The sequence below is a fragment of the Apus apus genome, chromosome Z, assembly GCF_020740795.1.
Source record: "Apus apus isolate bApuApu2 chromosome Z, bApuApu2.pri.cur, whole genome shotgun sequence".
Lineage (NCBI taxonomy): Eukaryota > Metazoa > Chordata > Aves > Apodiformes > Apodidae > Apus > Apus apus.
This window is the reverse complement of record NC_067312.1, coordinates 19079204-19102574: the sequence shown is the minus strand read 5'-3', so window position 1 is coordinate 19102574 and position 23371 is coordinate 19079204. Positions and strand designations below refer to the sequence as shown.

Genomic DNA, 23371 nt, shown 5'->3' with positions numbered 1-23371 from the left:
CTCCCCTGCTCCCATGGCCAAGGCCAGGCCAGTAGAGATGCACTTCTGTAATTAACATATGAAAGAACTTAGGTAAAACCTGAGAGCAGAGAGCAAGGAGCCCAAGAAGAGAGGTGAGCAAAGCGCTGGGCTGAGATCCCAAAACTGGTGAGGAAGAAAGGGAAGGAGATGTCCGAGCAGAAGCTCTCCTGCAGTCCACGGCGAGGCTGTCCTCCTGCACCCCACAGAAGAGCAGAGAATCCCCTAAAGGCACCAGGAGAGATGACCATGGACCTGTAGTCCATGGACTTGGATGTGGCACGAGGGAAGGTGACTGCTCCCAAAGCAGCCCATGACTCTGTGGGAATCCCATGCTAGCACAGCTTGCTCCTGAGGGACTGCACCTAGTGGGAAGGACTCACGTTGGAGACTCATGAAGGACTCTCTCCCATGGGAGGGGCCCCATGGGGAAACAAGGTAGGACTGTAAAGAACCCTTCTGCCTGAGGAAGAAGGAGCAGCAGAAACCAATGGACAATGAACCGACTCTAAACCCCATTCCCTGTCCCCCATGCTGCAGGGGGAAGTGATAGTTGTAGAACACTCATTAGTAGATTTAACAGAAATAAAGAATTAGGCCTACTAGATTTACTAAAATTATGAATTTGCTGTACTAAGTTAGCTGAATGGGTTACTTTTAAAACAATGTCCTTTGTGAAATTATCAGTCAGTTATGCCAAGCATTCTGCAGAACATCAAGCCTTCTAAGATCTGCTGCCAACAGACAACATTCCATCATATGGTCATGTTGATTCTGAACCCACCTGGGCAATCTACTAGCACAGGAGGAAAAAACAAAGGACTAGAATCCACAAAGACCCCCACAGGAAACCCCTGAGCATGCATAATTACAAAGCAAATATTTTATCTAGTTCCAGGAAATAAAATTACTATGTAAAAGAATGCTGGAAACTCACTGGCATAAAACTGACCATGCATGGGTTTTTGTGTACATTTATTGGGGTGTTTTGCTAGCTCATTCAAGCACTTATGGTGGAGAATGCCCAGTGTTGCCCAGCACTGCCAGTGAAGAATGCCTGCTCAATAACAGGTTGTTGTTATTCGGATTTTATCTCAGAATCCTTACCTAGCTGCACCTAGCCTCTTACCCTGGTGGAGTGTTAGATACCAACAGTGTTTAGAGCTCAGAATTCTGTTTCAGTTTTGGCAACCCAGGTGGGACATTCTCTGTCCGGCTGCAGGAACCTCTGAGTCAGCAACTCCCTAGGCTGGCCCCAAAGACTTCTCTAGAGGGACTCATTGACTCTGCGCATCCTCACAGGAGCAGGCAAGGACCTCTGGTAAGAATAAGGCATTCTTTCTGTTTTAGGACTGGTCATCTTGAAGGCTGCCCGCAAGTCGTGGTTTGTAAAAATCCCTCAGGGTGGCATACAACTGCACGCATGATTCATATTAATCATTTGGCTGCTGCTTTTCATGGCTGTATCGATCATTTTGGTTAGTACAGTCATTTGTTTGTGAATTTGAATCTGATCGTCATTTACATGTGTGTGCAACATCCACATATGTTTAATGTATATGTATTTGGGAATCCTTGATTTGGTATTTGCTACCCAGGGTTAGTGACTGAAATTGTATTGATCCTGTACTGTTAAATAGTTTCAGCACCTGAGTGCGCTTTTGGTTCAGCACTGATTTCCTGCTAATCGACTCTGTGAGTGTTACTTACACATTGTGAACTTGGTAAATGTTACCCGGACATTGAGTTATTATGGGAAATACTGATTTTTGGCTTGGGACTGATGATAGGAATTGGACTGCATTATTTTATGGGAATGGTTGAAAGCCTTGTGAATTGGGTGTTTGACTGACTGAGACAGTCTAACTCCAAAGAGAGTGTGGAGTTCTGACCCGCAGTGCCGTGACTCCACGAGGGGAATGTCTTGTATTTGTGTTATTAAAATAGGTAATGTATCCTCAGCAGGAGGCAACATTACCAAATGCTCACCCTTAGGATGTATTCTGGAAACTGGAAAAAGTTTGGGAATAGCCCCTTACCAGGAAAAAATCTGGTAACTGATGACCACTATTATTTATAGCAGTATTATATTTCAGTCAATGTTGTTGTATTTGGAGGATATGAATTCCATTCCAGTGGCTGAGAGAATGAGGGCACAGTGTCCTGCTGTTCATGCCCCTTTAAGACAGTCAAGGTGAAGGGACAGCCTGTTGCTGTGCATGTCCCATTTAAAGCATCACACCTTTTGAACTAGAAACAGTCTGTGGAGCTAATCCAGAGAAGTGTCTGAGCTACTCTAAGCAATCATGATAATATATAATCCCACCTGGGGGAATATCCAGGCATTTTAGAAGTCCTCCTCAGTAATGAGGAAAAGCACATAGTTGGAAAAGCTAAAGAAGTGGAACATAAATATCCACAATATAACATTCACCAGGGTATGCCCAGGGAGAACCCGGACTGGAACCCAAACCCCAGGAGCAACCTGCACAGACTGAAGTGACGTCAGCAAATAATTTTGTATGGGGTTCAGAATGGGACCCACAGACCAAAGCAAACAAACAAACTTGTGTATGAGGTTAAACAGGGGTGTGACAAGGAATTTTCAATCTCTTTTGAGAGACTATGTGAGCCTGCTAGAAAATTGATATATTCGGGCCCTGAAGCTAACTGTAAAATGTTTAACATGTTGTTTACATGATGGTCTGCCCCAGAGAACAGAATGCATGGCCAGGAAAAAGCAGAGGCCAGCGCAGAGTGAGACATGCGAGATCATTGCCTATGATGATAACTGAAATCGAGCCCAGATGGTGTTAAATCCCTGTGTATACTGTAAACAAGAAGGGCATCAGAAAAGAAGTCCCCAGGCTCCTGGCAGAAGAGGAGTCTCTAGGTCTAAATTAGATCTTATCTCCAGAATAGTGACAATGGATCAAGATAGGGACTCAGACTGACTGGGGGTACTATTAAATTCCCTAGCAGAACAATAAAGCTGGGGAAGGACAAGGTTAATTTTTTGTGGAAATTATTCCGAGGTTTGGAGTGCCAGAAGTGATATTCTCTGACAGGGGACTACACTTTGTGTCAAAAGTAGTTCAGCAGGCTAGTAAATTCTTAGAAATTAACTGGAAATTGCACACAGCTTACTTACTGCCTGCAAGCAAGGACAGTAAGGGGGCAAGTAGAAAAGATGCATTATTTGATAAAGACATAGGTAAGATTTGTCAGGAAACATTAACATGGGTAAAAGCATTGGTGTTAGCATCAGAATTCAGCCTGACGGGAAGTGCAGCCTAAGACCCTCTGAATTATTACATGGACGAACCTAATGGGCTCCATATGTGCTGTGTACCACTCATATAATGGGAGGGCTTAGAGGAGCTTCAGAAACATGTGACAAATCACTTGAATGCTTCACAAAAGAGATTGCTGAATTTGCACACACATCCCAGAGACACAGGAACCTCACTATACTTAAACAGTAGTATCCCATGGCCTGTTCCAGCGGAAACAGGATGGCATTGGCTATGTGGTAATAAAGCTTGAAAAACATCTCCCACTGGATGGACCAGAACATGAACTTTAGGAGTTGCAATTTACAGTGCTACTGGTGACAACCCATCACTGGTGGGAAATCTTTTCAGGACACTCACCCTCTGCAGAAAGAACCCTGAATGTTTTAATTCACCCACTTTTGATACTGTTGGTGTTTGTGATTTTGCTGACAGTCATTAACTGCCTTTTATGGTATAAGCTGAAGAAACTGACTCTTAAGAATTTGGGCTTTGCCTAAGGTAATGAAATACAACAATCTAGAATCTTTGTAAAGGAATTCACAAGGTTTCAAGAAAAAGAGTGAGCAGCATAATGGCCGGTTCTTTTTTGTACGTTAGGCTTAAATCACAACAAGCATAATTTACTTAAAGATAACCAAGAGGAATGAGCCCTCTGAAGTCCGGCATATCCTTTGCACAGGCAGAACCAGTTGTGGAAAAGAGCATCTATGTTTGCTCACATTCAGCAAGACTGAATCACTGACTATGAGCAGAAATACCAGTTCGAAAGAGGCAGCCAGTTCTGTGAGTTGGATCAGAAATGCTCTGTTTGGCAGCAATAGTCTTCAGCAACTCTGTAAAACCACTGCTTCATTGAGACAGTGACAGAATCCAACCAAACATGCAACATACAGCATGTGTAAGCTCCTGTAAATAATTATATTCCATCAGAAGATACAACACACTTACACAGTATCTCTGCAGAATGCATCACTGTCAAGAAAAGCACAGCCTTCATTACCTCTGCAAACTACGAGCAACGTGACAGCTATTCAGAAGGAGACAGCACAACAGCCTAGCAGTGCATGCACTGCTCCTCTAGGTCCAAGCACATTCCCTTACTATAAAAGGACATTCCCACACAACAAACTATCTTTATGAACAATTCTCTTTCCATATAAACCTCTACACAGACTAGAGCAACTGTTGCCTTCCAAAATCCTTAACAGTCTCTACATAAAACCACTTCATACAACAGTCAAGAAAAAGCAAGGAGTGACTATCCTATATTAAGGCTGCAGTTATACGCACTACAAGTATTAATGTGTTGCCTCTCTCAACACCTAATTGCTACATATCATTATTTTAACTAAGTCACATAGAGGCTATTCAATTGTTCTTTGGGTAGTACAGAGCACTTCTGAAAACGCATGCTAATAATTCTACCTTTTCAACAGTGAAAATTATTTTACCAGTATGAAACAAAACGTTCTCACCTTAAGAGTATCAGCCACCCACTACCCATTACAACAGTTTACCACCAGCCAGTACACTAGTTTAATGGTACTTCTAATTTAAATTATGGGACTCCTCTGAATGATAGATTACTATGCTATAGGTAGCACAACACAGGTTACAAGTTACAGCACCAGTGGCAAAGGAAGACCATGAGGGAAAAATCCTCTGCAGACAGCAAAACCCCAAGGTTAGAATGAAGTCATCAAGAGATGGCCTCTCAGAGCTATAAATCTTACCTGCCAGCCTGGACAAATGCATAGCAGTACCTTCCTTCATTGGGGGGGTGGAAAAAGTCTAGAGTGACTATTTCAAAACTGAGAAAGTTCTTAAAGGCTTGCTTTGAATTTTAGGGTTAGTACCTCTGCTTCACTGTGCATTAACTGACCCAGTTAGTAGCACAGCAGCACCAAGAGAAATACTACAGATAACAATAGCTTTGAAAATACAATTAACAAAATTGATCCAATCACAGTGACAGCATTTAACAAAGCTAAGAAGATCCTGCATCACCCCAAATCAGCAATAAGGAAGTCTGAAAGGTTTACCACTCCACCAAAAAGTCTCACCTGTACGATCTCCACATGCTCGTCTTCCTCGAGAGTCAAGAAAAACGCCAGACTGAGGTCTGTCTCTTTGCTCAACTTTAATACCTGGAAGTAACACACAGTGTAGTGGATATAGTGCCTACAATCAGTATCACTAAATACTGTGCCTAAAGCTAACCCCATTTACTCCAGAAACAATACAGTGCCACAGCCCAAACAGATTCTTTATTACTCCAATCTATGCTGTATTACTGCCAGTGATGCTGCTTTTCAAATGTCATCCACGTTCCACAACACAGTTAAGAACAGAAATTATTCCACAGCTTTCAGCTTTATAGTTGCAGCTCTGTCAGGGAGCAAGCAAACCTAAAATTACCAAATACATGTTGTTTCCCCACAAACCAGTCGCTATAAAAAAAACGACACACTTACTCTCCTTCTGTCCAAAGCCACCAGGAAATCCTCTAAAACCTCTATTTTGTGTAGAATCTTCTATAGCATCCCCTTCTTTAAAACCTGCATTACAGCATAGCACCACAACAACTTAGTTTATCCAATTTTGCAAGTGCAGATCAAGTTACTTTTATTTGGCAATTACCCTTCACGGCCCTTATTTTACAAATTCAAATAAAAAGCAGAGTAAAACTGATTCTCCTAAACATGGAAAAATGAGCACTGTAGTATTTTTTTGCCAAAAAGTATGTCAAGAAATGGAGTCTAAGGTGCTCCTGTATTATTGGTTCCCGCAAGTAGTAAATCCAACATTTAGTCTTGAAGTACTCAACTTTACAGGCATATTTGCTATATAAGCTAGTCACTTTCAATTCTTTAGTTATGATGCAGAGGAGTTCAGTCCCCTGGTTCAGTCCCAGGACAATGGGCAGCATCCATACCATCTCACATTTTGTCACCAGTACTGTACAGTGCAGCAGTATTGCAGTAGCTGCCTCCTATGGAGCAAGGATTTGGAAACTTGCCTGTCAGCCCTTCAACTTCTATTTTCTTATTATTCAGAACTGCTTATTCAGTTGCTTGGGACAGGCAGCGTCAAGTACCTAGTGTATTTATATTTCCAACTACTTTCCCCAGTCAGCCACCTGAGGGGGAGCAAGCAGGAAGAGGACAGGCATTAAGTATCACTTTACAGATAATAAAGAAAGCAAGCTTTCAGGTCTTCCACACAACAGCACTGGTATTCCACTTCACATGGCATGGAAGTTAACTCTCATGTTCAGCTGCCTTTCATATTACATTATGACTCTACAAAATTACCAGGAAAATGCCACTCTCCAGGGAGATGGAATCCAAGGAAGAGGTAAACAAAACATTGATTTTAAATGTAGACTCCTGCCTTCTGGCAAACATGGTGGGTATTTTATGCTGTGTAGTAAAAACTAAAGGCTGATACTGAGTACCTCCATTATTATGCAGCAATAAGGATTGGTATTACCGTCTTGAGTCACAAACACTCATTTAACTTTGACACAACCAAACCCAGTAGCTGAATAGGGTAAATTCAATGTATCACATACAACTAGCCACTAGAATTACATACACCCAGAAATTTACCTCTGTTTCCAAAATTCCTTCTGCTGCCCCCAAATCTACTCACTGGTTGACACTGTCTGTTCAGATACTCATCAGGATCCACAGTTAAAGAAACAACGTTAAACACTGTCTTAGACATTACTGTATATTTTGGCTTTGTGCTGCTTTGTTGTTCCAGCTGTTTGAATTTTTTTAAACACAACAGTAGCATTACAGAATCATTCAGGCTGAAAGCAACCTCACGTCTTTAGCCTATCCCCCACTTAACAAAAAAAAATATGTGATGTAAGTGTCCTTTTATAAGACAAAAAACATAAAAATAAAAACTTGCAAAGCTTAGCACAGGTGTAGCTACTGTTTTTCATATGGAATAGCAGCACTCAGTAATGCTAACAACACAGCAAAAATGTCAGTTTCCAGAATCTACTCAGACACCAGCTGCAACAGCCTCCATCCTACATGTTTTGCTCAAAAGGAAGGCTTCATCACCCCCAAAACTAAAAACATTAATGACACAATCCTACCTCTACTCCTGGAATACCCTCCAAAGTAATCCTGCCTATGTCTTTCAACAGCACCTGGAAGAGAAGAACAAGCAGAAAGTAAGGCTTCTGACACTATCTCCAATAACATCCTCATACACAAACCAATTAAGTACAAGCCTCCATAATCAGCCAGGAAGATTGAAAGTAGAATCCCTGAACTCTGAGGGTTGTGATTAGCAGCACAGCCTCCATCTAGTGCCCAATCACTGGCAGAGCACCCCACTGACCAATGCTGGGACCAACGCAGCTTAACACCTTCAGTCCTAGCTGTCCCACTTTTAGCCAACAACCAGGTGACAGACGCTCTCTGTTACTCCCCCACTACACGTCCAGAGGAAGAGTAAAAGGGGAATAAGGGACAGAGATTCCAGGTCTGGAAAAAAAAAATAGGCTTAATGAAGTACTACTACTTACTAATAATGACGGTGAATCACAAATACATAAACCAACATGGAAACATGGAGCCCGTGCTCCTCAGCTGGTAAACACTTCTGGACCAGAAAAGTCCCAAACGGGACTCAGCAGCAGATGGGGGTGCCTGAGTCCACAGTTTCAGAATGAATCCTTGTTTCCAAGTCACTCAAGTTAAAATCTAGCATTGCATCAGCACTCTCAAAGAGCAGCTGCTAGATCCACTGACTATGCATTCACTTACATTTTTTACTGTATGTAGGGAGTTAAAATCCTGATTTTAATCCATTCCAGTGACATGAACCCTCAAATCCTGTACATACTAATTAAATAAAATTTTATCAATACTATTAGTTCTAGGATTTGTGGGTGTTGTTTCTAGGGTTTTTTCAAGTACCAAAGGTGTATAAAACAGGAAAGAAAAAGCTGCCTTTGGAATTGAAAATTCAGACTAGGCAGCTTGTAAAGTCAGTCTTGTGTTCATGGAGAAGCAATTAACAAAATTAATTAAGTCAAAGTAAACTGTATATCCAAGTATGCAGTATTACTTCTAGCTTATCCTCATTCCAAGGATTTACACAGCAGTACTATGCCTAGTTACTGCCTCAAGGAAAAAAATAAAATCAAAATTCAACTTTAACCTGCATATACTAACTCTTCTCATGCTATTTAGTGTCAAACAAGTGAGCTGTACCACTAACAGAAGTTAAAAACTATACAGAGCTTCATTTAAAACTCTGCTGAAGAACAATCTGTTCATAAATTGAAACTTTTGCAAGGAAAAAAAAAATAAGTAAGGACCATGCAGCCTTTTTTGGAAAAAAGAACACAAATGAGGACACCTTTTTCTATCATGTTGTAATTGTAAGGAAAGAATCCATAATAGTCGTGCAGCCTTTTTAGATAAGGTCAAGACAAGATGCAGTATCTTATCAGCAGAGAGCATCACCTCTGGACTTCCATAACAGCTTTAGTTCTTTCAGTTCCCATTCAGACAGAAAGCAAGGTTTGCCCCACCCAGCTTAAGCAACCTCAGCACTACTACCTATGCCTGAACACACTAGTAGAGATCCCTGTCAAGTAAGAAGAACCAGAAAGACTGTTACACCAAGACAGACCTTTTGAAATTCCTCACACTTATCTAAACCGGCAAAACATGCCTCACTCAGGAAAGGAATCAATGGTCAATGCTGACACTGAAAGCAAGACCTTCAGCAGAAAAAGCCTGCAGAATCAGAGAATACTTAGCTATTTTTGCAATACCCAATGAAAAAGCCAGCAGGCAGAGCTGGCAGTCAGGAAGAAAGAGTTTGAACTAACAAAACACAAAGCTCCAAGACCCACCTCCACCTAGAGTGCAAAAGTTCTCCTCACAAGCACTGCCTTTCCTACTTGTTCTCTGTGAAGCCATGACTGAAGTCAGCAAACTGGAGACCTCATAAAACATTGCTGATGTTCTAGGATGAATGCAAAGCCTATCCTTCACATTTGCTACTTCCTGTAAATGTCAAAATGCAGAGGAATTCAAGTAGCACAAACGGTATCTTGTTTCTGCCCTTCCTAATCGCCCAACATCTTGGAGACAAGGAATTGCAGAAAGTCAGCCTGCCTCTCAGCTCTACACTATAAGGCAAGGGACAGATACATCAGCAATAAACACACTGCTGTGTTCTAACTGTTCATGAACACATGAGCAGTTGTAAACATATGGATAACCTGACCTATGAGAAATAACTGAGGAAGTTAGGTCTTCTCTCCCTTGAGAGGGCTCAGGGAGGATCTCATCACAGTACTCCAGTACTTGAAGGGTATCTACAAAGAAGACAGGGGCTCCCTCTTCACAAAGAGCCACATGAAGGAGAATCATAGAATCATAGAATCATAGAATCATAGAATCCTAGGGGTTGGAAGGGACCTCGAAAGATCATCTAGTCCAACCCCCCTGCCAGAGCAGGGTCACCTAGAGTACATCACACAGGAAGGCATCCAGGCGGGTTTTGAATGTCTCCAGCGAAGGAGACTCCACAACCTCTCTGGGCAGCCTGTTCCAGTGCTCTGTCACTCTTACAGTAAAAAAATTTTTCCTGATATTCATCTTAAACCTCCTATGCTCCAACTTGTATCCATTACCCCTTGTCCTATCACTGGTCTTCACTGAAAAAAACTTAACTCCATCGTCTTGACACTCACCCTTTACATATTTGTAAACATTGATGAGGTCACCCCTCAGTCTCCTTTTCTCCAAACTAAAGAGACCCAGCTCCCTCAGCCTTTCCTCATAAGGGAGATGTTCCACTCCCTTAATCATCCTTGTGGCTCTGCGCTGGACTTTTTCAAGCACTTCCCTGTCCTTCTTGAACTGAGGGGCCCAGAACTGGACACAATATTCCAGATGTGGCCTCACCAAGGCAGAATAGAGGGGGAGGAGAACCTCTCTTGACCTACTAACCACACCCTTTCTAATACACCCCAGGATGCCATTGGCCTTCTTAGCCACAAGGGCACACTGCTGACTCATGGTCATCCTCCTGTCTACCAGGACCCCCAGGTCCCTTTCACCTACACTGCTCTCCAGCAGGTCAGCCCCCAACCTGTACTGGTGCATGGCGTTTTTCTTCCCCAAATGCAAAACTCTACACTTGCTCTTGTTAAACTTCATCAGGTTTTTCCCCGCCCAAGTCTCCAGCCTGTCTAAGTCTCTCTGAATGGCAGCACAGCCTTCTGGTGTGTCAGCCACTCCTCCCAGCTTGGTGTCATCAGCAAACTTGCTGAGGGTACATTCTGTGCCCTCATCCAGGTCGTTGATGAAGATATTGAACAACACCGGTCCCAGTACCGACCCCTGAGGGACTCCACTAGTCACAGGCCTCCAACTAGATTCTGCCCCATTGACTACAACTCTCTGACTTCTTCCTTTCAACCAGTTCTTGATCCACCTCACTGCCTGATCATCAAACCCATACTTGATCAACTTATCTACAAGGATGCTGTGGGAGACGGTGTCAAATGCTTTACTGAAATCAAGATAGACCACATCTACCGCTCTACCATCATCTATCCACCTAGTAATTTCCTCATAGAAGGCTATGAGGTTAGTCAAACATGACTTACCCTTGGTAAAACCATGTTGACTGCTCTTGATGACCCCCATCTCCTTGATATGTCTAGAGATAGTGCCAAGGACAAGTTGTTCCATTACCTTTCCAGGGATGGAGGTGAGGCTGACCGGTCTATAGTTACCCGGGTCCTCCTTCTTGCCCTTCTTGTAGACTGGAGTGACGTTTGCTATCCTCCAGTCCTCAGGCACCTCTCCAGTTACCCATGACTTACCGAAGATGATGGAGAGTGGACTAGCAATGACCTCCGCCAGCTCCCTCAGCACCCTTGGATGCATTTCATCCGGACCCATCGATTTATGGATGTCCAGATTATGCAACTGATCCTTAACCCAATTCTCATCTACTATGTCCTCACCTATCTTGACTACTTCTGGGGTTATATGAATCTGGGGCTCATGGGAAAAGCCTGCAGGAGTAAAGACAGAGGCAAAGAAGGCATTCAGCACCTCTGCCTTCTTCATATCCTCTGTCACCAGGGCACCCACCTCATTCAGCAGTGGGCCTATATTGCCTCTGGTATTAGCTTTGTTGGCTATGTATTTGAAAAAGCCCTTTCTACTGTCCTTAACCCGACTTGCAAGGTTAAGTTCCAAGGAGGCCTTAGCTTTCCTAGTTGCCTCCCTACATTCCCTGACAACATTCCTATATTCCTCCCAAGTGACCAGTCCCTCCTCCGTCCAAGGAGACAAAGGCCAACAGCTACAAGCCACACTGGGAGACATCAGCAAAGTTTACCTGATGAGCTTTTGAGGTCCCTTCCATCCTAGGCTGGTCTTTGCTATCCATGTAATTTGTGCTAACCACAATTAAAGTTTCAGTCGTTCTCCCACAGCTGGGTCAACCAAATGATACCAGCTCAAAATGTGTACATCATACTCAGTTTCACTACAGTTAGAATATACTCAGGCAGCCTTAAAAGACCATGCCTAAGATCAGAGACTACAGTGAAAACCACACCCTGGCTGCCTTATCCCACAGTCTATCAGTTCTAAACAAAATGTGTTCCCTGATCTAACTATTTGAGAGTCACACGAAGGAAAGTCTGGTGCAAGCTACTTTCAGCAGCAATCCTGGCTTGGCATATTTAGAACTTCCACCTTCTAGACCTAGACTTCTTCTAACTTCTGCATCTAAAACTTCTGCTCAAGGTTTGAAAGGCATCATCTTCATTAAATCAGGAGTGCTTTACAGAAACTCAACAGCAAACATAACTGTATTCTCTTGCGCTTTTGTTTTTCATTTGTTGGGCTGGTCTTTTTTTAAATGGATCTAAGTTTCCGTTCAACAAGTTCGAAAAAAATTAAAGGGGATGGGGCCTCCATCACCTCTCTTGCTTAATTTCTTGGAATTTCTTCATCTCACCTTCTCTTATTGTCAACATAACTGTCAGAGGACCTCACTACAACTGCTCACCATTGCACATAAGGCTTTTCAATTTTCAATGCTGTTCACATTTACCATAACCTGTTCTAGAAACACTAGTGAGGTAACACACACTGACTCCCATTAGAAGCTACAGGCTGTATTCAGTATGTAAATGCAGTAAATAAATACGGGTTGAGAGTCAACAGGAAAATTCACTCACTATGTTAACGGTACAATTTTATGTTGTTTATTCGGGGGGGGGGGAGGAACACACAAACATACCACAATGGTAATATTGTGGTTTTCTTTAATCTTTTCAACTGTTCCAACGATCAACCCCCCCAAACATCAGTAAAATCAGAAGTACCCTTCACATACCAAATGAGCCTATACTTGGACTGAAGTCGGATGAGGGGCCATTTGGTCTTCCAGAGAATCTAGCCTACAAAAAGAAAAAAGGAACACCATCATGTCGACTCCAGGCTATGCAAAGTACATCAATACAACTCCAGCTTAAAAGAAGTTGCCACCTGCATCTTCGGAAATACAGTCTCTCAGACTCTTCTGCTAAGTTCAGTTCATTGCACATCAATATATTCGACTAACTGCATTTCTAGGGCTTAATAAAGGATTATTACAGATCATCTTAAAAGATGTATCTTTAAGCTAAATTACCTTGAAGTATCTGAAATATGTTAGTCCTTGTAATTTATTCAAAGATTCAGATAATCCTTTTGAGGTAATTCAGAACAGCACCTCATTTTCACACTTTATTTATATTCAGCTTTATTTCCAGCAAAGGCCATGTTTACATTTCTCCTGTTAAATGCAAGCCAGATACCCTATGACTAATCCAAAACACCAGCTGACCGAGGAACATCACACAGCTACAAAACCTTCTAGTTCAAGACTGTGCTTTTTAGGTATTACCACAGCTTTCACACTTCTCAATGTGGCTAGCAACCACTACCACAAATCAAACCCAAAATGGTAAAAATGCTATTCTCAAAGTGTACACTGTCATTTCTTCTTTGGGCAACCTTACTTCTAGCCTTATACATCCACCTGGATAAGCCATTTGCCTCTACGCTTCCAACCTCTTCCATGAAGGCTGTATTTAAATGCCCACTGAGACCAATGCAAACAATCAAAGGTTCTTCACAGATTCTTTTCAAACTTCTGGCAGTTTATTCTGATAACAATATACACACAACAACACCAGAAGCAGCAAAAACATTATTCTTTACCTGTCTCTCATTACAAACCTGTATCTTACCCTCCATTTCACACCAAAGCATTCTGCTGCTATGCAAAAACTAAAATTGAGTAGTAACAATTTCTGCATACGATTTAGCTCAAAACTAGACCTGGCAGTAGGTACCTGACATCACCCTAGTTCTGCTACCAACTCCAGAACTGTCTTTTAAGAACCTATGTTTAAGAATGGAGATCAGCTGAGACAGTCACTCATGTTCCCTTCCGCTGTGGGGATCAAAAAAAAAAAAAAAAAAAGGAAACAAAAACCAATTCAGTGACTGCCAAGAGAAAGAGACAGCAAACAGAAAAGCTAAGAGAGAGAAGTTCCAGTTCACATAAAACCCAACGCCGAGAACTACCACCAAACAACATGGTTCTCCTAGTCTCCAATAAGGCAGTTTCATCACTGCCCTTTCACTATTCAAGAAACAGCTGAAAGGACCTTGAAACCAATGCAACCTGGATCAGAAACTGCAGCCTACCCAAATCCAAAAAACAGTCATCTCTTGCCAGTTTATCTTACAATTTCAGAACACTTAGATCTGACATACATAAGGGAACAGGAATGCATTAGAATGGAAAAAAAGAAAAATGGCAGGCAGCAGGAACCATGCCTTCCAATAAGTACAAAACATTCCCTGAATACCCTTTCCACAGCTGATTTGCAATTACAAGTCTCTGCTCTACCTAAGCTTTTGCTTATTGCCTTCCAGCCTCTGCTGCTCCACTAGCCTACCCCCAGAGGTACTCGATTACTAGCCCATGTATCATATTGAATTAGTTACTAGTATGTGCCACTTTTATTCCATACACTTTCCCAAAAATCAAACATCCTGCCACAACCCCATGTAAGGCAGCAGCATTGAGGAGCTGGAAGAGTAAAACCAATTGGCTTTCATGCCCCAGAAGCCTTCAAGGAGGGAAGACACCACAACATCTTGAGACTGAAATTGCTGCTATTTGTTAGGAAAACACAGTGTTTTCAGCACTCGAGTTAAGGACAAGTTCTGCCGTGTGCTTCAGCAACCACAGGGACAGGCAACTACAAAAAAGCCAACATGCTACAGCCCAACAGCTGCCACCTCATACCTGCTCAAGGCTGGGAAGAACTGATGAATCCTCGTCCCCCATTTCTGCATTCCAGTCCTCCTGGTTCATGCTGCGTTGTGCCGGATCTGCTCGCAAGAGAAGAAACACATGAGCAGTGACTCCCTGCCTGTGTCCTCATCGCCACCCCAACGTCGTGAGGAAGAGGTGGGGGGACGGAGTGGTGGGGCTGGGGGTGGATGAGGGGGCGGAGGAGGCCGGAAGGAGTAGGACAAGGAGGAGGGAGGGGTGGAGGAGGACGGAGGGTGGGGAGGGAGGGAGGAGGACGGGGGAGAGGGAGAAAGGGAGCCAGGGGGAAGGAGAAAGAGAGACGGGCGGGGGGCGATGGGAGAGGAGGGGACGGGATCGGGACCCCCGCTTCCATCAGACGGGCGCCCAGCCCCGCTCCTACCTCCCTCCCGCCGCCCCCGCAGCCCCGCAGGGGAGAAGATGGCGCCGGGCACCGAGGCCCCTAATATCGCCACCGCCACGTGCAGGCGCGGGCCCGTCACGTGCCCCGCCCGCCAGCCAATAGGAGCGCGGCGGCTGCAGCAGGGTCAGCGCGCGCGGCGGGGCGCGGGGGGCGGGGGCCGGGGCGGGGCCGGGGCGGGGGGGCGGGGCTTCCCTGCAGGCAGCGCCCCGCGGCGGCCCCGGGGAGCCCCGGCGCGTGGGGCGGGAAGAGCGAGCTGGGGAAAAGGGCAGTTCCCGGTGCCGGGCACTTCCGTGCTTCGCGGGTCACGCTGCTCGGCTCTCAGCATCTGAGGAAGCCTACATGTCTTCACCTGTGGCTGTGAAAGCGCGATTTGTTTTATCAGCTTCTCATAGGAGAGAAATCTGATCAGCAGAACTACAATTAAATATTCATCCTTTTACTGCAGACAGACAAAATTCAAGCATTAGCATAACTGCTAACAGAATGTGACTGTTTGCAAGAAAAAAAAATGTTAAATTAAACAGGTGATACAGTTTTCAAAAGATAAACACCCAAGCTTAGGAACAACATCCCCTTGACCCAGTTTTTTGTTATACCAGACTTTGCTGAGAAAAAAAAAGAGGGCTAAGTTCCTGCTTGGGCATTACTTCAAGTGCAGCAGAACTTCTGGACTGGTCTCAGGACAATGCATCCATGAAAAGTTGCAGCAAGCCCACTGACACTTCTACTGTGTCTGCACTGGGGGTCCAGTTTATGATTCTCTGTACTCCTTTTCATGCTGTGAAATCACACAGCAAGGCTTATTCTGAAAATTGTGAAGGAAGACTCTATAGTTCCAGAATTGTGGTAATGCCTTGTTAATGTCCCACATCATTCTCCACAGATTTTGCTCATCAGAAGAGCTACTTGAAAAACCGCCTGAGAACTTTGATGTCTTCCATTGCAGAGAAAAGGCATCAGATCTGCAATTTCCTGCTGAACATCTGAACAGCTATTAGGGGCTTTGTGCAGAAATAAGGCAAATTTCTGAAGCAGCTGAAGGTTACTGAAGAGTGGTCTCTGAACTCATGCTTTATTTTCACCTTACTCATGGTCAATTAAGCCCTACCCTTCCTAGCTGTCAAGGTCAAGCCTTTGACAGGCTTGAGAGGTGGGCCCATGCCAACTTGATGAAGTTCAAGAAGGCCAAGTGCAAGGTTGGGCCAGTCTGAAGCACAATTACAGCTTGGGCAGAGGATGGATTGCCAAAAGCCCTGGAGAAGAGGATTTGGGACTGTTGAGAAGCTCAACACAAGTCAGCCGTGTGCTCTTGCAGCCCAGAAAGCCAACTGTCCTGGGCACCTGCCCTTGCTTGAGCCAGGGTAGAACCAATTTTCTTTCTAGTGATTTAACTTTTCAGTTAAGTACCTTTCAAGTAGCTGCACGTACTGGTAATGCTCCATTCTTACAGTTACTGCTGGAGAATGGTGTTGCAGCACCAAGGCCACGGCTGGGTTCTGAAAAACATCTTCTGCACCAGAAACAGGAGGGAGGAAAGGTGTCACATCTGCATCCCTCCTTTGGGGAGAAGCCCACAAGACAGGTGACCAGAATTGGCCAAAGGAAGTATTCCATCCCATAGACCTCATGCTTTATGTAAATTTGAGAAATCATGAGGGTAAGCTCTTCTTCCTCCATGGCCAGTGCCCTGAGAAGATTCCAGCAATTCTTCTGCTTTTGACCCTGATCTGTGCGTTCCTGAATTTGTGCTTTCCTGCACCCAGCTCCTGCCTGTCACTGACTCCAGGAGTTGAGTCTGGGACTTTTTACAGGGCCTGCCCTGCAGTCTTGGTGGTGATGTGAGCATTATTAGGGGGACACGGTGATTTTGTATATGTTTGGAAATATTTTATTACTTTCATTTTCAACAACCTTGTTTCATTAAAGCTCTGCAGTTCAGTTTCCATCCCATAACTCTCTCCCTTATCCTCTCTCCTTTCCCTATAGGGGAGGGTAGAGGGGTTAATACCCAGCATCTGTCATTCCTTTCGTTGATGGCCTAGCATTTTGATGCATGACAAATGCATCAAAAGAAGCATGGCCCAGGTCGAGGGAGGTGATTCTCCTGTCAGAGACCCCATCTGAAGTACCATGTCCTGTTCTGGAGCCCCAGACACAAAAAGGATGTGGACCTGCTACAGCAAGTCATGAGGAGGGCCACAAAGATGGCCAAAAGAGGCTCAAAAAGCTGGGGTTGTTCAGCCTGGAGAAGGCTCCAAAGACCTCATACTGGTTTTCCAGTACCTGAAGGGCCACAGAGGAAACCTGGGGAGAAACAATTAACAAGGGCATGTAGCAATAAGGAAATCAGTAATGGTGTTAAACTGGAAAAGGGTAGATTTAAATTAGATATTAGGAAGAAATGCTTCACTCTGAGGGTGGCCACAAACTGGAACCAGTTGCCCAGGGAAGTTGTGGCTGCCCTCGAAGTATTCAAGCTGTGCTGGACAGGGCTCTGAGCAACCTGATCTACTGGGAGGTGTCCCTGCCAATACAGGAGGGCTGGATCTAGACGATCTTGAAGGTCCTTTCCAACCCAAACCGTTCTATGATTCCTCGTTGCTAAGAAAAAACTGAGTAGCAGCGATGTTGCTGCACAAAACGGGTCAGCGCGACCCATGCCAGGGGATGTTTATTGCACTAACCTGAGCATGAAGAAGAGTTGAATGAACAACAGTAACCACTGAGGTCTTCAGCCTTAAGCCCTAAGCAAAGCAGATAACCAAGGACGCTTCCGGTGAACTCACCTCTTTCACTTACTAAAACACCCTCCCCGCAGGCTGGCAGGACCCCCTGCTCACAAAAGCTTCCAACCTACCCTCTGAGCAGGCCTAGTGAAGAGGACAAGGGCGACCACTTGAAGTGGAAGCAAAGAACTAGATAACCCATCACGCAGACCAATTCTATCAGTACACTTAGAGAAGAGACAATTTTGCCATTTCTTGTGGATAAAAGAAGCCCTGTGATATGGGGAAGGGGTGCTGGCCCTGGGGATTTACCACCTAGCACCCCTTTCTGTGCAGAGCGGGAATAAAGGAGTACCTGGACTCCCTGTGAGGACTGCAGTACTGCACACCGGGTAAACGCACCCTGGTTTGGCACAGCAGCAGTCCCAACATTTTCCACACGCTCCCGCCCTCCCCGCAAGGGACCTGCTTGCACACCCCACTCTGCAGACAAGTCTCCTACACCGCTCTGAATTGCCACCTTTATTTCTCCCCACCCCCGCCCCCTTCTCCTTCTTTTCCTCCCCTCCTCCCTCAGTTTCCGTTGACGCCTTCTGGTTTGGCCATCTTCCCGTGAACCTGCACTCGATACATGCAGGTGTAGTCGGGGTTTCCCCAGTTGCTCCTCACGAGCAGTTTGATGTAAGAGAAGGGTCTGGGAAATGGTGCGTTCTGTGAAGAGGGAAAAGGCAGCGGAGCTGTTCAGAGGGACAATGCCACCCACAGATCTCCCTCCCCCTGCCAGCCGTCCTCCTGCTGCTGCTCCTGCCCAGGAGCAAGCTCCAGAAGCTGGGTGGGAGTGGCCGTGGAAACCGGAGGCCCACTCCTGGTCCCAGGGCTGCTGGGTAACCTGGGGACACGGGACACGGGAAGGCACCCGGCAGCCTCTGCCGGCCGGCCCGGCTGGAGCTCAGTCTCCCGGCCCTCTGCCCCTTCCCTCTGCCGCTCGCTCCGTGCTGACAGAGAGGCCGGGGAGCTGCTCCTGTGCCTGGGGCAGCTGCTGTGCAACCCCACCGAGCTCCCGCTGCCTGCAGGCTCCGCCTGCTTTCCTCCCGGCAGGCATCAGAGCACCGGCAGAGCAGGGCCATGCCATGCTGGGAGCAGAGGACACTCTCCAGCCTGCCAGCAGGTCACGGGCCGCAGCGGCAGCACTGCCCGACACCTTTCCCCCTCCCAGGCATCCCCGTTTCTGCACAGAACAAAGATGTTGCTTGGGTGGAGCAGCCACGCGTGCAGCTGGCTCTGCTGAGGGCAGTGGGTGCAGCCAGGCACCTTTTGGTGCCTTGTCCTTTCACTACCACCACCGTGTGCACTACTCAGCCCTCCCAAGACTGCCAGGTCTCCCTCGGCAGTGCACCGGGTCCTGCTGCCCAGGCAGAAAGCATTTGTGCTCCTTCTTGCAAGAGCCATTGACTTGCAGGCCAACCTCCTTTGCTCCCTGGCATCCTGTCCCCGTGCGTGGACTGTACCTTCAGAGGAAAGGTCTGCATGGGCTCTTTTGCCACGTTGTACGTGAACGTCCCCAGGAGAGTTTCCTCTTCTCCCTCTGCATCCACTCCCTTGCCGCAAAAAGACAAGGAGAGCAGCTCAGGCTGGGCCCGACAAAGAGGGAATGAACGTACCTGCTGTTATCTACACCCCATCCCCACCCCCCTCAGCTCCTGCGGCTCCAGCAGAGCTCTAGCACTGCTTGGTTATGGTGGAGCTCAGTCTCCCCCTTCAGTTTTGGTCAAGACACCAGAGGTGCTGGGCCGCAACAAGTCTTAAGAGGGATGAAACCTCTAGAGCCCCTGACGTATCCCGCTGGGACACTGCAGTGCTCAGGAGAGAGCAGGACTCAAACCTCACAGGCTGCACAAAAGCAAGCAAGACCCTGTCGTGGCTTTCCCCCGGGGCCCAGCTCCTGCCAGAGCTTCCAGCAGAGTCTTACAAAGACAACGACGTCTCTGGGAGCGCTGGTGATGGTCCCAGATGGAGAGATTTCTTTGGAGATGTGCTGCAGTGTGATGGCAGTCAGATGGACTCGTGCTGGCAACCTGATGACCACCTGGCCCTGATGCCCTCGAAAAGGCCAGCACTGTTCTGGGGTAACATCCGGCTGCAACAGGAAGGGAGAGCAGTGAAACGTGAGAGAGTGATGGGGAGAACACAAGTGCCTGTGAAGCCTGAAGCACAGGAGCCAGCGTACATGTGGGATCTGTTCCAGCTGAAAACAGAGGCAGCAGTTCAGCTCCATGCAGCCCCATTCCCCTCCCCAGGGGAAGCACGGATTTCCAGCAAGCACAGCCCTGCTCTAGAGTCTTGGGCAGTACCAGTGGGCTGAGGGGGACAGCTCCTGAGAAAGGTCCCCAACTTCAGAGGAAGGCATGAAATGGGCACTGATGATTTCTGCTATCTTACCTGCAAAATAGTATCTGGAGGGCTGGGACTGTGGAAGAACCATCTTATCCAGCAGCCCAAATTCTCTCTGAAATCATAGGTCTCTGAAGTTCTCCTGATGTCGATGCTGGCACCTGTAAGGAAGGGAGAGCAGGTGGCTGCAAGAGGCTACAGACTAGGAGGGCCTGGTGCTCAGATACTATTTCTGCCACCGCCTGCCAGCTCCACATCTGTCACTCCTCTCCTCATCACCAGGCTGGTGGGGGAGCCCAGCTGTGCAGGGGAACGACAGAAGCCACATGCCCGGTGACTGCTTCTCTCACAGCACCACGAGGAGAGGGTCTGAGGGCTCTTGGGGACTGCAGGCACCCATGTGAGTGACAGCAACCAAAGCTGAGGGCTTGGTGCAGGGGCAGCCAAGGACAGCCCAGCCATTCCCTTCTCAGGTGCAGAGGCAAGGAGGAGAGCCCCTCCAGCCACACAGGCACACGTGCGGAGGCCAAGGGCAGGACTGGGAGGAAGCCTGGGAGAGCCACTCTACCACAGCCTTGCTCTTGGACCCCACGAAGCAGTTCAGCTCCCCCACTTTGGGGAGCAGTGCCTGCAGCACAGGCTCCTCTGGGGAGTGCCGCAGACAGGTGCAGGGGAAGGACACCAGGCTGCTTCTGTCCCTACCAGAGCTTTGCAGGGCCCAGTCAGACACCTTCACATATTCTTCTGAAGCCCTCTCCTTCTCCCGGTTGAGCTCCGCCCTTAGTTGAGCCACCTCTGCCAGCAGAAGCTGCAGGTTCGGGGTTTCCTCCTCACGCAAAGGAGCCTTCCTGCAGCAACAGGAAAGGACATCTTGTCAGAGAGCAGCCCATCCCCTCTGGGAGTATCTGGGCTCAGCAAAGAGCTTTCCCTGCTTTGCAAGAGCTCCCGTTCCGCACCAGGCTGAGCAAAAGGCAAAGGCAGGAGGGAAGGATGGGAGCCTGGCTGTGAGGGAAATGACAGCAGGCAGCACAAGGTCGGCTGAGCCATCTAAGGCACAGAACCAATTCCAGCTCAGGAAACATCTCTCACCACAGGGCCTCCAGGTCATCTGCCAACACCCTGGTCAGATCCTGAGAGGGAAAAATCCTTTGTTAGAGCATCTGCTACCCAGAGCTGCCAGGGCTTCCCAGGAGAGGCCTCCCTAGGAAGACATGGCACAAGCTGCTGCTGCTTTGGGTCTCCCTGCGTGGAAGTGCCCGTGATTCAGCCAGCTGCCGTCAGCAGGGCTCTGTGGCAGCAGGTGACCATCCCACAAGAGTCACCAACCTTTTCTCTGAGTCCCATTGACCCCATTGACATCCACACTGGTAGTGTCGTCCCATAGTAAACACCAGCTGCAATTCACATCGCCAAGAGACAGTTATTTTACTGGGGTTGGTAGTGATCCCTGCAGTCGCATTGTGTCCCCTTTGTGTCCCCTGGAGTGGGGCAGCAGTTTAGCTGACAAGGTGGGGAATGTGGGGTGCAGAGGATGTGCCTCTGACTGGAGCCATCAGCCCAAGCTTGAGGGGCAACCTTGATCTTCAGGTGTGCTCAGTGTCCCACAGCCAGTCCATTCCCCGCACTGCTTCAGCGAGCACTGAGACCAGGCTGCATGGGCTAGGAGAGGTCCCTCTCCATTGGTCCCCCGCTGGGAATCCCCAGGTCAGGCCTGGAACTACCTATGCCCTTCTCCCGCTGACCTGCAGGCTAAACAAGCCGTCTGGCGGCCTGCTCCAGGGACAAGAGCAGCAGCATGGCTGCAAGACTACTAGTCTTCCTGGCAGTCCAGAAGCCAGTCCCCATCCAGAACGTTCTCAAAAAACATGTGGGCTGCAGGAGTTTCCACAAAGTTGGCCAAAAAGAAAGCTGGACCGCTGGACAGCTGGACCGCTGGCATCCAGCACAGCCAGGCAGGCACTCTCAGCTGCTTGCTCACAAATACTTACCAAGAGCCACCAGGAGGAGCCACAGGGAGACGATTTTCAATGACATTCTGTACTTCAGGGCCCTCTTAACCCTGCAAAGGAAGGAGGCCTTTAGCTGTTCGTGATCGCTGTGCTACTGGTGAGGGAGAAGCCTCTGCTCTCCCCTTTGCTTGCCGTGGCCCTCTCAGACAGGGCTTTTCTCCCCCTGTCTGCAGCAGAGCCAGCCACGCTTTCAGCCCTCAACCATTCCCGCAGAAGGGAGGCTTTGCAAGCCACAGGGCTCTTCAGAAAACCTCAGTCAGCTTCCCCACGCTACTGTGCACCCCGCCAACCGTGTTAGGCCATGTCCCTGCTACCACCCCAACCTGGTGCCCCGGGCAGGAGCAGCCCATGTTGTACCTGCTCTCCTGGCAGCCACTCGGCCCCTCTGCCTCCCCCGCAGGCTGCAGCTCAGCCTCCTGCCCCGGGGGGCTTCTGCGGGCCCCTTGCCGTCTGCTCTGGGGTGCCCTTCTGCTCGACATCCCTGGGCAGAGGCAGGGCCCCACAAGGCTGGGCTCCTCCTCCCCAACCACAGCGCTCTGGCCTGCACAGTCAAAACCAGCTGTGGCAGAGCCCCACACCAGCTCCCAGCAGGAACACGCCTGCCCGGGGCAACAGCCACACGGCTACTGAGGGGCCTTCCCCCTGCACCACAGGGATGTGCCAGCTCTGACCTCACAGTGGCAGCCCTGACCCCACAGTGGCAGCCCTGACCCCACAGTGGCAGCCCTGACCTCACAGAGGCAGCTCTGACCCCACAGAGGCAGCCCTGACCCCACAGTGCCAGCTCTGACCCCACAGTGGGGCTCCCTGGGGCTGAGCAGGGTGGGGAGAACCTCTGGGCTCCCTGAGAGCAGCCAGCAGCATCCAGATCAAACAAATACGGCACAGGACACAAGGCCTATGGCTCACAGCCCTGCCACCGTGTCCCAAGGACAAGAGCTTTGGTCTGACTGAGCTTGCGTGAATCTCAGGATGATGGCTGGTGTTCGCCTCTGCTGCCTCATTGCCTCCCACAGGCCAGAATTCAATTACACAGGAGCTTCAGGGGTTGGTTGGTTGGTTTTGAAACAAAGAAAGTTCACCCAACAGTCTAAGCCCTGTTCAGTCCGTATTTTTATTCACGGC

The 23371-nt window shown here is 47.6% G+C and overlaps 2 protein-coding genes across 2 annotated transcripts in view; both read right to left on the bottom strand.

Moving 5' to 3' along the window:
- DDX4 (DEAD-box helicase 4) overlaps positions 1–16280 on the bottom strand; it is a 44515-nt gene extending 28235 nt beyond the window's left edge. Inside the window, exons 1-6 of the mRNA XM_051642831.1 lie at positions 16229–16280; positions 14691–14776; positions 12723–12786; positions 7429–7482; positions 5789–5872; positions 5378–5461 (exon numbers count right to left, since the gene is read on the bottom strand). Coding sequence (XP_051498791.1) covers positions 5378–5461; positions 5789–5872; positions 7429–7482; positions 12723–12786; positions 14691–14776; positions 16229–16280 — 424 coding nt within the window. The remainder of the gene's footprint in view (positions 1–5377; positions 5462–5788; positions 5873–7428; positions 7483–12722; positions 12787–14690; positions 14777–16228) is intronic.
- A 2139-nt stretch (positions 16281–18419) lies between these two features.
- Positions 18420–22725, bottom strand: LOC127395632 (sperm-associated antigen 4 protein-like). Its single transcript, XM_051642830.1, has 6 exons — positions 22604–22725; positions 20940–21085; positions 20286–20398; positions 19816–19983; positions 19355–19444; positions 18420–18557 (listed from the first exon to the last, which is right to left on the bottom strand). The coding sequence occupies exons 1-6, from the start codon at positions 22723–22725 to the stop codon at positions 18420–18422; spliced, it is 777 nt and encodes a 258-aa protein (XP_051498790.1).
- Positions 22726–23371: the final 646 nt, after the last annotated feature.

What these genes read in the sequence shown, in the direction of transcription:
- LOC127395632 (XM_051642830.1), bottom strand. Translation starts at nt 22,725, where the DNA reads ATGTCGAGCAGAAGGGCACCCCAGAGCAGACGGCAAGGGGCCCGCAGA. An exon ending in AGTGGCTGCCAGGAGAGCAG is followed by an intron (nt 21,086 to 22,603) that starts GTACAACATGGG and finishes CTGTTGCTGCAG; the next exon opens with GAAGGCTCCTTTGCGTGAGG. An exon ending in CTCCAGATACTATTTTGCAG is followed by an intron (nt 19,984 to 20,285) that starts GTAAGATAGCAG and finishes TTCCTGTTGCAG; the next exon opens with CCGGATGTTACCCCAGAACA.